We start from the raw sequence: 14732 nt of genomic DNA on the forward strand, positions 1-14732 counted from the left end.
AATAGCTTTGAGATTCAAATCCGTTAAATTGATTGTTATTCAAAACTAGCTTAGTAATATGGTATAAGCTCAAATTATTTTAGTTAACAATCAATAAGTAAATAATAGGAATATCTATAAATAAAACAAACAACGATATGAAGGACAATTGGTAAGGGCGCTTCTAAATAGGAAATGGAAAGTAGATTGAATACTTATATTTGGAAGGTAAAAATTAGATGAATTTCTTTCAGAGTTTATTTAGTAAAATCATTTAAAATACTTATGCGGTATTTAAGATAGTCAAATCATAACTTAGATTCGAATCACTTCTTAAAATAACATTTTGATTTGGTGACCTACGAAAAGTAAGAAAAAACTTTTTATTAGGACAACAAATGTTACTTTGTTATTTCAAATTCGGAGTTTCTTCGTCAGATTGACCTTTAGCTGGCTTTTGGGCAAGGTGTGATACATTTCAAGGAGGGCTTAATCTAAAAGTGGAGAATCAAAAGCACTTTAATAGAGTAACTGCTCTTCGTTAACTTTAGCTATTTAAATGTTTATTTATTTTCACCATATCCCTTGAGGGTGACTGCTGGGTTTCACCTGAACGTGGTCATAACCCCAGCTGGCGCAGCTGTTTCCCTTCTACCATTTTTTTTCCTGTTTTGTGTTCTTGCCTTTTTGCTTTGTGCCAAGATAAAAACACGCCGAACAGCAACAATGGCTAACTAAGAAGGACAGAAGCAACAGCAACAACAACAATGGCAACTTCCACTAAACTGCTAAAAAATTCAAGTACAAATATTTGTTTCTTGGTCTGTTTGTTTGCTTGTTTGTAAAACTAATGAAATTTTTGCAATATTCGCCAAGCGGCCGCTGACCCGCACCCTGCATCTCCCACTTACCCTTCGCCAAAAACAAAACTTGACCGCACACAAAAAAAAAAAAAACAAGGAGAAAAAATTAAAAGAGAAAAAATATAAGAAGCGGCAACAAAAAATTAACGCCACCTTAGGATACCAAAAACAAAAACGAACTTTATACCAACTTCCAGGGGCCAAAGGGCAGCCAAAGAGCAAAAGTGCTAAAGACAAAGCCAGCGGGCTAGAATCAAACCGGAGAATGGGGCCAAGGGGAGATGGGATGGAGCACAGTCAGAGATTATTATGTCAAGTCACGTTTATGAGCGTAATTTCGACAAGGCGAACACAAACCCACAGCAGGAGCAAAACGAGAGAAGGACGAGAAGAGACTGAGACACAGAGACACGATTCCTTCCGTCCGGATGGCGCTTGTTAGCGACGTAGAACGGGACATTGCCAAGCAGTTAAGTCGCCGCCTGCGGCCAGTCAATAAACCGTTAAAAAAAACACTCACTCACACAGACACTAAAAACTGAAATGAAAATATGTCTTGCAGTTAAAAGAGCATTATACTCTAACCGAAAATTGTTGAGCCACTCTTAGCTATATGATAAGTAATAAGCCAGAAAGGGATTATCCTTCTCACCAAGTGATTGATATACATTTGCTAAACATTTCAAAATACTCCGAAATTGCGAAAGAAGGAGCAAACGACTTTTGAGCGGATATAAAAGTCAAAGAATATATCTCCAATCAAAGAATCACTTGTTTTCTTTCGTTGGAACTATAATCTACCATGTAGGTCTTAAAGTGTGCGTGCATAGTTTGGCGCCCAACGTGGGGACAACTAAAAAGCGCACAGTTCAGAAGGAATGTGGAAATTACAACACTGAAGATAGCAGATTAAGTGCACCTTTGGAAAAAATGTCATTATGGCAGAAACAAAAATCTTAAATATTTAATGAACTTTCTATAGCATTTTATCTTGCCGCTTAACAAACTTGGGACAAGAAACAAAAAGTAAAATTTACAACAAACTTTTTGAATAAAATACATATTTTGGAATTCATGTTTGTTTTTGCATGATAGACAGGAAAATCTGGGTACACATCCTTAAAGGATGTAATTAGTAACTGAAAGGGTATTGGAACGTTTATCACCAACTTTTATCTTTATTATAAACTTAAGTATCGTTTACTGATTTTACATGTAAAGTAAAAGAGAATTTTTTAACTTTTTTGTTGCGAAAATATATAAATGTAAACTGAAATTTCTAGAATATTTACTAATAAACCATATTTGGAAAAAAAGGCAATTATCGATACTGTAGAATGTTTGCCAATTAAACAACCACTGGTAATAACAAAAAATTAGATAAGTAGGTGTTAATCGGTTTAGCGGTTCAATTATAACTTGACGAGTATATTTTCATTATCATTTGATACTTCAATATGGAATAAGTATTTATCTGCTGATAAAAATAATGCAATGGTCTATTGGCAAAGATTATAGAAAAAGTAGATAAAATATTTCCATTTAAATGATCATTCAAAGATTTCTTTAGTCGAAGATTCTATACACTCACTGATTTGTAAAAGATTATGACAATATATAAAATTTATTTTATAAAAGAAAGTTTATATGCAGATATATAAAGATTATTGAGTTCAAGCATAAGTGATAAGCCAAATTTAAGCCCAAAACTATATTTTATTATTACTAATGAAATAAGCTTAAATTCGAATGGAGTAATAATTGTGACAGTTATATAAACTTAATTCGTTGTGTTTATATAATTAGTCAAAAACTAAATAAATTTATTTATATGCGATATTGGCTAGAATACTATACTATCCATATAGTACCATTACTGTACAAACTGTTTGATTGCCTCAGATGATTTTTTTTTTTTTTATAAAAGGAAGCAACGAATCATAGATACGCCATTCGTTTGACTGGCACAATGAAACGTTTGTGGATCTATACGGCTTTAATGTTTGCCAGTTCTCACTCTGGACTGGGCGAGAAAATGGGAATGGTAATATAAATTTAAAAATGAAAAAACATTCAATAATTGAAATTACAACAATTTAATAATATTTCAAGGCCAATTACTGCAAATGCCCAATTAAGAAGCATATTTTTCGTGGAAGAAAACCCTAAGGTATGCATTTAAACTCGTTTCAATGTAATTAAATAGTTATTTATGTATTTTGTCAGACTAACGGAGGAACTGAACTGATCTAAACGCTTTGGTTATGGACCAAATAATGGAAAATAACATCAAACTAATGTCTTCTAATGGAGCGTTATGAAAAAATTACAAGAAAATATGAGAATACTGGCTTATTCTCATATTATATTAAACTAGTTGCTGTCTTTAAGAATCACGTTTTTAAAGTGTTGTGCCATAAAAATCTATAAAAGCTATATTTAAGCCTTCATTGAATCCAATCTATATCAAAATTCTGTCACTAACGACAAAGATGATGATTAATAAACTAAAGTTGCACAATTGCCTAAAACGTTCATTCCAAAATTTGTAATTAAATATTTTTAGTTAATTACATTTATGAATAGTTTGTAATGCACATAATCTAATAAACTGCAAACTATGGTCTAGCCAATGTGGATTAATAACAACCTAGTTTATCTAAGTTTTTATATGTAATTCCAAATCAATGAATGGTTAATGCCCTTAATTTAGTTGGCTTTGTATTTAAACCAGTTCTGCTAAGTGCTCTGCTATAAATAAAAGACAATTCATTCCACTCATCTTGCTCAATATCTATAAGTGTTCCAAGAAAAATCAATTAATATGAACAAAAATGCCTCAATGGACAATTTCAAGGACAATTTTTCAGTTCAGAACACTTAAAAAGAATGAACAAAAGAAAACAATGGAAGAAAAGAGCAACTTGACAGAGTGAAATACTTCAATAGAGATATTATTGTTTATTTCCGATTAAAAGTCAATGCTATCAGTTGAACAAGCATCGCAATTTCAGAATGATTCTCACTTGTAAACGTTTTTGTATAAAAGGCAAGAGCATTGCCTTCACCCTTGGAAAAAAAAAAATCGTATCGAAATGAAATTCCTGTTAATTTTGATGGCAGTTATCTGCCTTAATCTGAACCCAAGAGTTCTAGGACTCTCTGATAAAGACATGGAAACTCAATGGTAATTATTAATTGTGTACATGTTTTTTTGTAAATCTTATATCTATCATATTTAGGAGATTGGAGGGAGAGCTTGATGAATTATATGCCTTAGCCAAGGCCTATATCCAAGATAATCTGTATAGATTGAAATCTGCGACAGCTTTTGAAATCCTAAAGAACGTTGCAAATGATACAGCAGCAAATCCAACATACACAACATGTCCAAGAAAAGCAGAGGCCAATGGCGTTTACACAGTAAAAATTCCAGGCCACCAGGAGTCCTTTGAAGTACTTTGTGATGCAGAACTTGCAGGATATGGCTGGACTGTGATAGCACGACGCACAAATAGTTCATTGAATTTCTTTACGAACTGGAGAGAGTACAAAGAAGGATTTGGAAATCTTTCGGGTGATTTCTTTATTGGGCTTAATAAGCTTCATGCCATTACAAAATCGGAAGTTCACGAATTATATATACATTTGGAGGACTTTGAGGGTGAAACCCGCTATGCCCAGTACGATGAGTTTTTAATTGAAAGCGAGAAACAATTTTACGCCATGAGCAGTTTGGGCAAATTCACTGGAGACGCAGGCGACTCATTGAGACACCAATTGGGCATGAATTTTACCACATATGATCAAGATAATGATGTGATAAATTCTGACAATTGTGCCATCAAATACATGGGCTCATGGTGGCACAATAATTGCACCGAGAGGTAAGTATCCCTCATCGAATGATTTCAATGATCCTTATATAATACATTTATTCTTTTCAGTCATTTCAGCCATCTGTTTGGCCTATATTTGGATGCCGAAAATGAAGGCACTTTTGGAGAAAATGGAATGATTTGGAAAACTTGGAGAGGCAAGAACTATTCGTATAAACGAATGCAAATGATGCTACGACCAAAATGTGTTTGTTAATAAACTAATGTTAATAAATAAATAACTACAAAACTAATTTTAGAGAATTCGTTCAATATACTATCGATTATAGTTTGATTTATTTTGTAACGGTTAAGGACTTCTTTGCTTACACAAGTCTTTCGATTAAAAAAATATAATAAAAAAAAAGAAAAGAAAACTTAAAAAAAGAACCTTTTTGACGTCTGCCCTCTTTTATTTTTAATTTTTATCCAATATATTAGCCTCTTAATTTGGACTTAAGTTGAATTTTATATGTGAATCTTAACCAAGTTAACGCTTATATCATTTATTATAGGATTAAGCGACAAAGTAAACCTTTGATTGATTACATATAAATGAGAATAGGTAGTTCTTATTTTGTTGATTTGATTTTAGTAGAAAATTTTATAATATTTTTATTAGCACCAAATTAACGGAAATCAAACTAATGCGTCGTTTACTCTTAATATATTAAAAATGAAATGCTTAATTCCAAGAAATGTACATCTACAACGAAAGCTAGAAGAGGTGATAATTTTAATTTAGGCAAAATTAGTCGGAATTGGAAAGGTGGATGACAATAAAAAACAAACAAAACTACTAATTTGATCGATTAGCTAAGTCAATAAACTCGAAAACAAGATAAGATAAGAATATCGTATTGTGCATATGAACCCATAAATTGAAAAATTGAAAAAAGTTCCTGGAATTGATTACTTTCAAAAGTCGTAGTCTTAAATCTTTCAAAATATTATGGACAAAGTTCAAATAAGACGAGCCTTTTATGAATTCAAAAATGCATTATGGACTTTCCCAAATCAAAGGTCGCAATATTAAATGCTCTGACTACATATTCCAATAGCATTAAATCAATTGAAAAATTTTGAAGAAAATGTTGCACAAGTGGCAATTTAATTGATAAGGAGAAATTTCACTGGAATTTCATGAGAAATACTTTAATGATAAGCTACCGCTCTTGTCACAGATAACAAATTAATTCAAATTAATTAGTTGATAGAGGTAATAAAAGTGTCTTGCAAATAATTACGGTTTTTGACCTATTTACGACTTCATAATATACAATGATTGTGGCTTTGTATAAAAGCAGAAATCTTTAACGAAAATTTGACAGAAACAAGTATAATGAAGGTTCTTTCGTATCTGATAGTTTTAGGATGTCTCCTGATAAGTTGTCATACCAGCTATGGGGAAAGGTAATATGAACAACTTTGCAAAATATAGCAATCTAATTTTTTGGAACCGAATTTGCCATACAGAATTTCGATGGAATCAGAAGAAAATGCAATAAGTGGAAAATCCTTAGCACCTGGCTATAAATCCTGTCCACAGCGTTTGGGAGCAAATAATATTGTTCAGATTGAAGTTCCTGGCCTTTGGCCCTTTTATGTCTCCTGCGAGTCCAATATCGCCGGACCAGGATGGATTGTGATCGCACGTCGCTCAAACGATAAAACGAACTTTTTCTTGAAATGGGAAGAATATAAGCATGGCTTTGGCGAATTATCTGGAGATTTCTTCCTCGGATTGGACAAAATACATGCCATAACTGGAACACAGAACCACGAATTGTATATACACCTGGAAGACTTTGAAGGACAAACTCGATATGCACGATACGATCAGTTTTATATTGAAAACGAAAACATGCAATATCAACTGACAAAAGCTAATGGATTCTCTGGAGATGCGGGAAATGGTCTCGACTACCAGAAAGGAATGAAATTCTCCACCTACGACAAGGATCACACTGGACACTGTGCAGTCGATCGGATGGGCGCTTGGTGGTATAATGGATGCGCCAACAGGTAGGCAGTTTTAGTATATTTATGTATTCTAACAAATTTTTACAATTTTTTTTATTTTTTAGCAACCTTTTTGCCCTTTATTTGGGTGGTGAATATAGCACTGCATTGGAGGCTAAGGGAATGCATTGGAAATCCTGGCGTGGCCTGAGATATGCCTACAAGAGAATGGTTATGATGGTGCGACCAACATAAATACTCCGCGATTAAGCAAAACATTTAATAAATATCAATTAAATTTTAAATAAATATAAACGTAAAACATTAAAAGTTATATACATTGGGTTATTTTATATAAAACTAACAAGTACTTCAAGAATACTATTGGACCACGCTTTTTAGTCCATATGTGAAAAGAATAAAACATTTAGTGCTATAAAAAGCGAAAGAAAAGATCAGTCAAAAGAAGCGCCCTTTTTAATATTTATGTTAATGGTTTCACCATAAGGTACCTAACAATAAGTTAAGGTAAAGACAAAAACTGGCAAAGGGTATATAAACTTCATCTTAGTAGAAGTTGGCCCCGTCTTCTGTGTTTTGTCACTATTAATAAATAATAATCTCTTTTTCGACTTTCGCAAATACAAATAAAATTTCTTATGAAGTACTTGACTAATTGTTATCAAGAACGCTCAAACACTGAGTATTATAAAATAATTATACATTGAAGTTTCTTGTGTATAAAAGTCGAGAGTTTCTTTAAAGAGCCAGTTACTTTTTACTAAACTTGTGATATAATGACAGCTCTGTCGCTTATAGTACTTGCGTGCCTCTTAATAAATAGTCACACTAGCTATGCAGAAAGGTAATTTAAACTATTCAGATCATCGAACATACTTAAACCCATTTCATACAATAGGATTGTAAAAAGTGAACTTGGCGTAGACGCCGTATCTTTAGCACCTGGTTATAAACCATGCCCACAAACTGTGGGATCAAGTGGTATTTACGATATTCAAGTTCCTGGGCTGGGAACTTTTCCAGCTTCCTGCGAGGCCGACATTGCTGGACCCGTATAAACAAGGCTTTGGTAATCTATCTGGTGTTTTTTTCATTGGATTGGATAAACTCCATGCCATAACCGCAACACAGAATCACGAATTGTATATCCGCCTGGAGGACTTCGATGGACAAATTCGTTATGCTCGCTATGATCAGTTTTATATTGAAAACGAAAACATGCAATATCAACTGTCTAAAATAAACGGCTTCTCTGGAGATGCAGGAGACTCAATGATAGTGCATTTAGGAATGAAGTTTACAACCTTCGACATGGATAATGATTTGTGGGTTGATGGCAATTGTGCGACAAAACATAATGGTGCTTGGTGGCATAAACAATGCTTCGACTTGTAAGTATAAAATATCATAGTATTTTATCATATTATTTTTAATACCTTCTCAACAATTCATTGTTAAAGCAATGCTTTTGGACTTTATTTGGGTGGCGAATATAGCGATGAATTGTTTGGATCGGGAGTATTTTGGCAGCATTGGCATGGCCCAAAATATTCTTATAAAACTATAATAATGATGGTTAGACCCACTTCTTACAATTGATATATGTACACCAAAATGAATTATAAACTATTATTATAAATTATAACTATTTAAAAAAAAATATAATTAAATCAAGTCAACACAATATAGACAAATTTTTATGATAGTTGCTTAGAAAAAAGTCAATTTGTTAATGAATTTCACTTCTGATCAAAGTTAATATAAACTTTATGCAAAAGTATAGCAATTTATATGTGAACTAAGAAACTAAAGTAACTCGTGTCCCCAACTTCGCTATACCATGCACAAAAAATTTATAAAACCTGTTTAAAATTTATAAAACCAAATGGATGTGTTTGTTGTTCTTGTGCTATCTTGCTCACTCTTATTATGGCACGCCTAAGTACTAAATAACGTGGATGCGATTTTATGAAATTTGGTAAGTTGCTTCAACAACAAATATTAGTGTGACACAGTTGATTGCATTAGTTTAAAAATTGTCGTAGATAATCAGTTTTAATCGAATTACGGAAGCGAAAGAGGGCGTGGCGAAACATTTAGTCAAATAATCAATATTAGAACCAAACTGATTTTAGATCTTTGTTTCTTTATAACACAACTTTATAAAGTAAGTATCGGAAAATAAAATGTACACTTGGACTGATTCGTTTTAAAGTCCATGTAATTCTAAACAGTGTGTGAAACGTACAGGGTTCAATGGAGTCGTAATAGAAACATTATATTATATAAGTATGGTAAAAACGACTTAATAGAAGGTATAGAGATTTCGATATTCAAACTAAAGTATATAGAACTAGCGATTGGCAATGTATAATCATCCAAAGTTGATCTCTTTATTTGTACTTGAAATTATTCTTAATTTTATTACCGCATTGAATAAGTACATATATTAAAAATATTTGATAAAAAATACAACTATAAAATTAAGATCACTCGTTTTCGTTATCCAATAACTATTCTGTAAAAAAATGTTCTTTTAAGGAAATCGAAAAGTGTTTATTAACACGTTGACTGCCAAGGCCATTTTCAGAAAACAAACCAAAAATATTTTGATTTTTTCACATTATATTACTAAAAACTCTATGTCATTGAAAATCTAAAATTATGTTTTAAAAGGAGAAAAAGGACGTAAGAGCTATCTCGGCTCGTTGGCAGTCAACGTATTAAAACTCCTTCATATATATGCACCTTGCACAAAAGTGCCATTGACTCATTCATTTCACAGGAAGTACTGCAAGAAGTGTTATCATTAGATAAGGAAAATACTTGAACTTTTGTTAATAAACAAAGAATCTTATTTTGTATAAAAGGTAAGATTTATTCAAGAAGTCAGTCAGTTAGTAGTAAACTTGTGATACAATGACAGCTCTGTCGCTAATAGTACTTGCGTGCCTCTTAATAAATAGTCACACTAGCTATGGAGAAAGGTAATATGTACTATTGAGAATGATATGTTTTACACATATTTTAACCCAATTTATCGAATAGAATTCTAAAGAAACCAAATGAGTTTGAAATGAAAGCCGCATCCTTAGCACCTGGTTATAAACCATGCCCATCAACTATAGGATCAAGTGGTATTTACGATATTAAAGTTCCTGAGTTGGGAACTTTTCCAGTTTCCTGCGAGGCCGACATTGCTGGACCCGGATGGATTGTGGTAGCACGTCGGACAAACGATGAGAGAAATTTCTATTTGAAATGGCAACAGTATAAACAAGGTTTTGGTAATCTATCTGGTGATTTCTTCATTGGATTGGATAAACTCCATGCCATAACCGCAACACAGAATCACGAATTATATATACGTCTGGAGAACTTTGATGGACAAATTCGTTATGCTCGCTATGATCAGTTCTATATTGAAAACGAAAACATGCAATATCAACTGTCTAAAATAAACGGCTTCTCAGGAGATGCATGAGACGCAATGACAGTTCATTTGGGAATGAAGTTTTCAACCTTCGATAGGGATAATGATTTGTGGGTTGACGGTAACTGTGCGGCAAAATATAGTGGTGCTTGGTGGCATAAATATTGCGTACATTTGTAAGTATCTAAGTAAAATATCTCATCACAACATTTTTTATGTCTATTCCGACCCTTTATTTTTTAAAGCAACGCTTTTGGACTCTATTTGGGTGGCGATTATAGCGATGAATTGTATGGATCGGGAATGTTTTGGAAGCATTTTGGCGGCTTTACTAATTCTTTAAAATCAATTATAATGATGATCAGACCTACTGCTTAAGAATTGAGATACATATATCTAAAAATATTTGTTATTTGCGTTTTTAAAATAAAAATAAATTACAAAAAAAAAAACAATACTATAATATACAATATTTATTTGTAATTACTGATATTAAATCGGCTAAAAATTTAAAATTTCTTGGCATATCATTTGGGCGAAATTAAAAAGAAATCTAAAAAAAAAAACCTTTATGTAGTTTCATCACTTTTGCAGGACGAGCTACAACTTTTTCAAAATAGTCCTAGCCGAATTGACCATGTAGCCAAAATGTTTAATGCCATCTACAAGCCTTTAAAAGTTCTTTGTTTTTTGGTTTTTTTGTCTACCTTGCACGTGTCTGATACAATCTTTAATCTCATTTTGAGCAAGGAAGTGCGAAAACAAAGGCCAAAAAATTTTTGCTACTCGGCCCGATCTTGATCTTGCCGTCATTGACTGTAGATTGAAATATTTCTTAATCGTTTGAGTAGTTAAAAGTCCTTTGGAGTTGGGATCGGGTCGGGGTTTAAAAGAAAGGACAAGGGTGTATTGAATTAAAATTCAGAGAACTTACAGAGGGGTGCCGATGACAAGATGACACAATATAAAGAAATATGCCTAAAATGTTATCTTAAATCATTTGGATACATTTCTGTATATTTGTAAACTTTTATGAACTTGGATATATGTATGTAAAATTCTTTGGCTGGTTTACCTATGTACATTAAAAATAACGATCCTTAACATCAGCGCAGTCTCCCCAAAGGGAATCCGTTTTCAAGTCTTGTGTGAACGTAGTTTTCGTCTAAGCCGGTAGTCGGATGGTGCTGGTAAAAAATAGAGTGTCTGATGGTTTTGATAGTTTTATACAAACAAAAATCAATTATAATAAAATTGTAAATCAGAAAAAATTTTGAACAATTATTTTAAGTGACATCGCTATTTAATTTTTAGTCATATCAATTGAATTTCACTTGAACTTCATGAGTGTGCTTCAATGATAGTATAAATCTAAAGTAGCGTTATCACAGGAAGGTAGAGATAGGATAGAAAAGATAAACGAATAAATCAAGAGCATTTTTTTGTATAAAAGCAGCTGTTTTGCAATAGAATTGAACAGAATCAACAAGTACTCTTGCACGATGACAGCTCTATCATATCTAATAGGACTATTGAGTCTCCTAATAAGTTCTCACGGTAGCCATGGAGGAGGGTAATAAGAACTACAAACAAAACAAAAAACATGCAAGTATTTTTAATATCATATTTGTTAAATAGATTGTTGAAGGAATCAAGAGAAATTGGAATAAATGCAACAGCCTTGGCACCTGGTTATACATCCTGTCCACAGACAATCGGAGCAAATGGCATTTATCAAGTTGAAGTTCCTGGCCTTGGAGACTTCTCTGTCTATTGTGAGGCCGATATTGCTGGTCCAGGATGGATTGTGGTAGCACGACGGACAAACGATGAGAGAAATTTCCATTTGAAATGGCAACAATATAAAAAAGGTTTTGGTAACCTATCTGGTGATTTCTTCATTGGATTGGATAAACTCCATGCCATAACCGCAGCACAGAATCACGAATTATATATACGTCTGGAGAACTTTAATGGACAAATTCGTTATGCTCGCTATGATCAGTTTTATATTGAAAACGAAAACATGCAATATCAACTGTCTAAAATAAATGGCTTTTCTGGAGACGCAGGAGACGCTATGACAGTTCATTTAGGAATGAAGTTTACAACCTTCGACAGGGATAATGATTTGTGGGTTGACGGTAACTGTGCGGCAAAATATAGTGGTGCTTGGTGGCATAAATATTGCGTACATTTGTAAGTATCTAAGTAAAATATCTCATCACAACATTTTTTATGTCTATTCCGACCCTTTATTTTTTAAAGCAACGCTTTTGGACTCTATTTGGGTGGCGATTATAGCGATGAATTGTTTGGATCGGGAATGTTTTGGAAGTATTTTGGCGGCTTTACTTATTCTTTAAAATCAATTATAATGATGATCAGACCTACCGCTTAAGAATTGAGATACATATATCTAAAAATATTTGTTATTTGAATTTTTAAAATAAAAATAAATTACAAAAAAAAAAAACCATACTATAATATACAATATTTATTTGTATTTACTGATATTAAATCGGCTAAAAATTTAAAATTTCTTGGCATATCATTTGGGCGAAATTAAACAGAAATCTAAAAAAAAAACCTATATGTAGTTTCATAACTTTGCAGGACGAGCTACAACTTTTTCAAAATAGTCCTAGCCGAATTGACCATGTAGCCAAAATGTTTAATGCCATCTACAAGCCTTTAAAAGTTCTTTGTTTTTTGGTTTTTTTTGTCTACCTTGCACGTGGGTGATACAATCTTTAATCTCATTTTGAGCAAGGAAAACAAAGGCCAAGAAATCTTTGCTACTCGGCCCGATCTTGATCTTGCTGTCATTGACTGTAGATTGAAATATTTCTTAGTCGTTTGAATAGTTGAACTACGATCGATAGTGAATTAAATTTCCCGTCGAATGAGATTCAGAGTACTGGAACAGCGGAAAAATGTGGTGACAATGGTCTCAGATAGATGCAGGATCAATATAAATGCTCCTAGACAAGTATTTGCCTTCTGCAAGTATAAAGTTTCAGCTTGAGTGCTATACGCTTAAAAAATGGAGAGTAGAAGTTTTTGACATGGTTACGAACAGCACCGAAAGACTAGAGGACCAAAAGATAAGTACTAAGTTAACAACAAAAATGGGTGAATTTATTACAAACAAAATAATATTAAAAACAGCTGGCTGAGGACGCTTTAAAACGACCAATTATTTTATTTTAATGTATAAATTTAATGTTGAAAATTTTTCCTGACACTAAATTCAGTTTACGTGGGTCGCACCATCATAACCACAGTTTTGCTATTCATATAGGATCTCCAATATATACCGGTCAATTCAGACGCATTATATGCACCATCCAAATAAAGGCCGAAAAGATTGCTTAAAAGTTTAAAAATTTGTAAAATTTACAGTTTAAAAAAAAGTTAATGGCAAGTACACACCTTTGAGCGCAATCATTATACCACCAAGCACCCATTTTTTTGGTTACACAACTGTTAGTGTGATCCTTGTCGTAGGTGGAGAATTGCATTCCTTTCTGGTAATTTAAAGCATCTTCCGCATCTCCCGAGAAACCATTGGCTTTTACCAGTTGATATTGCATGTTTTCGTTTTCAATATAAAACTGTTCGTATCGTGCATAACGAATTTTTCCCTCAGGGTCTCTCAGCTGAATATACAATTCGTGGTTCTGTGTTGCAGTTATGGCGTGGAGTTTATCCAACCCGATAAAGAAGTCATCTGATAAGTCTCCGAAACCTTTTTTGTAATCATCCCATTTTAAAAAGAAGTTTGTCTTATCATTTGAGCGTCGCGCAATGACAATCCATCCGGGCCCGGCAATATCGGCCTCACAGTAGACAGAGAAGTCTCCAACGCCAGGAACTTCAACTTGATAAATGCCATTTGCTCCGATTGTCGGTGGACAGGATGTATAACCAGGTGCCAAGGCTGTTGCATTTATTCCAATTTCTCTTGATTCCTTCAACAATCTATTTAACAAATATGATTTAAAAAATACTTGCATGTTTTTTGTTTCATTTGTAGTTCTTATTACCCTCCTCCATGGCTACCGTGAGAACTTATTAGGAGACACAATAGTCCTGTTAGATACGAAAGAGCTGTCATCGTGCAAGAGTACTTGTTGCTTCTGTTCAATTCTATTGCAAAACAGCTGCTTTTATAAAAAATGAAGTAAGTAAGTCGTCTCGCCGACTTGGGTATACCATACACCAGGTGAAACAAATATTTAAAATTTCGAAAACCAAATGTATGTCTATTAAATTGCTTTAACATGCCCTCATACCATATGCTATCTCGCTCACTCTACAAACACACAAGCACTCTAGCGCCGCCACTAGCCAACGGCCAATTCTGCCCTTATGCATCGCGTAGCAAAATACGTTCATACGCATATTTTGCATGTTTCTAGTCCGATTTCAATAAAATTTGGTAGTTTGGTAGAAATAGATAAGATTAATTAGTCTGCCGAATTTGATTGCGATGGTCAAAAAATTGCAAGAGCCAATCGGTTTTTTCTAAATTATGGAGGCGGAAGTGGGCGTGGCAACATATTAAAATATATATATTCTGCGCGCATACTA

At 33.3% G+C, this 14732-nt stretch overlaps 6 protein-coding genes and 2 long non-coding RNA genes across 8 annotated transcripts; 7 read left to right on the top strand and 1 right to left on the bottom strand.

The window, feature by feature from the left end:
- The first annotated feature begins 2817 nt into the window (after nt 1-2817).
- On the top strand, nt 2818-3372 carry LOC111518648. The gene is made up of 3 exons (XR_002724043.2): nt 2818-2886; nt 2955-3012; nt 3069-3372. It is a non-coding gene; the product is annotated as an uncharacterized LOC111518648 (long non-coding RNA).
- A 563-nt stretch (nt 3373-3935) lies between these two features.
- LOC6642021 (ficolin-2) lies at nt 3936-4974 on the top strand. Its single transcript, XM_002065235.4, has 3 exons — nt 3936-4029; nt 4085-4729; nt 4790-4974. Exons 1-3 carry the CDS (start codon nt 3938-3940, stop codon nt 4935-4937), a joined length of 885 nt encoding a protein of 294 aa, XP_002065271.4. The 5' UTR covers nt 3936-3937; the 3' UTR covers nt 4938-4974.
- A 1088-nt stretch (nt 4975-6062) lies between these two features.
- LOC6642022 (ficolin-2) lies at nt 6063-7004 on the top strand. The gene is made up of 3 exons (XM_002065236.4): nt 6063-6133; nt 6197-6745; nt 6808-7004. The coding sequence occupies exons 1-3, from the start codon at nt 6063-6065 to the stop codon at nt 6935-6937; spliced, it is 750 nt and encodes a 249-aa protein (XP_002065272.2). The 3' UTR covers nt 6938-7004.
- Nucleotides 7005-7498: 494 nt separating this feature from the next.
- On the top strand, nt 7499-8308 carry LOC111518637. Its single transcript, XR_002724033.2, has 3 exons — nt 7499-7547; nt 7602-8094; nt 8164-8308. It is a non-coding gene; the product is annotated as an uncharacterized LOC111518637 (long non-coding RNA).
- Nucleotides 8309-9622: 1314 nt separating this feature from the next.
- On the top strand, nt 9623-10187 carry LOC111518556 (ficolin-1-like). The gene is made up of 2 exons (XM_023175718.1): nt 9623-9690; nt 9752-10187. The coding sequence occupies exons 1-2, from the start codon at nt 9623-9625 to the stop codon at nt 10185-10187; spliced, it is 504 nt and encodes a 167-aa protein (XP_023031486.1).
- Nucleotides 10173-10520, top strand: LOC111518627 (microfibril-associated glycoprotein 4-like). Its single transcript, XM_023175984.2, has 2 exons — nt 10173-10312; nt 10382-10520. Exons 1-2 carry the CDS (start codon nt 10194-10196, stop codon nt 10512-10514), a joined length of 252 nt encoding a protein of 83 aa, XP_023031752.1. The 5' UTR covers nt 10173-10193; the 3' UTR covers nt 10515-10520.
- Nucleotides 10521-11618: 1098 nt separating this feature from the next.
- Nucleotides 11619-12578, top strand: LOC26528897 (angiopoietin-related protein 1). Its single transcript, XM_015178414.3, has 3 exons — nt 11619-11709; nt 11775-12335; nt 12405-12578. Exons 1-3 carry the CDS (start codon nt 11639-11641, stop codon nt 12535-12537), a joined length of 765 nt encoding a protein of 254 aa, XP_015033900.1. The 5' UTR covers nt 11619-11638; the 3' UTR covers nt 12538-12578.
- Nucleotides 12579-13382: 804 nt separating this feature from the next.
- On the bottom strand, nt 13383-14256 carry LOC111518634 (ficolin-1-like). The gene is made up of 3 exons (XM_023175999.2): nt 14186-14256; nt 13572-14120; nt 13383-13509 (listed from the first exon to the last, which is right to left on the bottom strand). The coding sequence occupies exons 1-3, from the start codon at nt 14254-14256 to the stop codon at nt 13395-13397; spliced, it is 735 nt and encodes a 244-aa protein (XP_023031767.2). The 3' UTR covers nt 13383-13394.
- Nucleotides 14257-14732: the final 476 nt, after the last annotated feature.

Source organism: Drosophila willistoni, assembly GCF_018902025.1.
Source record: "Drosophila willistoni isolate 14030-0811.24 chromosome 2R unlocalized genomic scaffold, UCI_dwil_1.1 Seg167, whole genome shotgun sequence".
Lineage (NCBI taxonomy): Eukaryota > Metazoa > Arthropoda > Insecta > Diptera > Drosophilidae > Drosophila > Drosophila willistoni.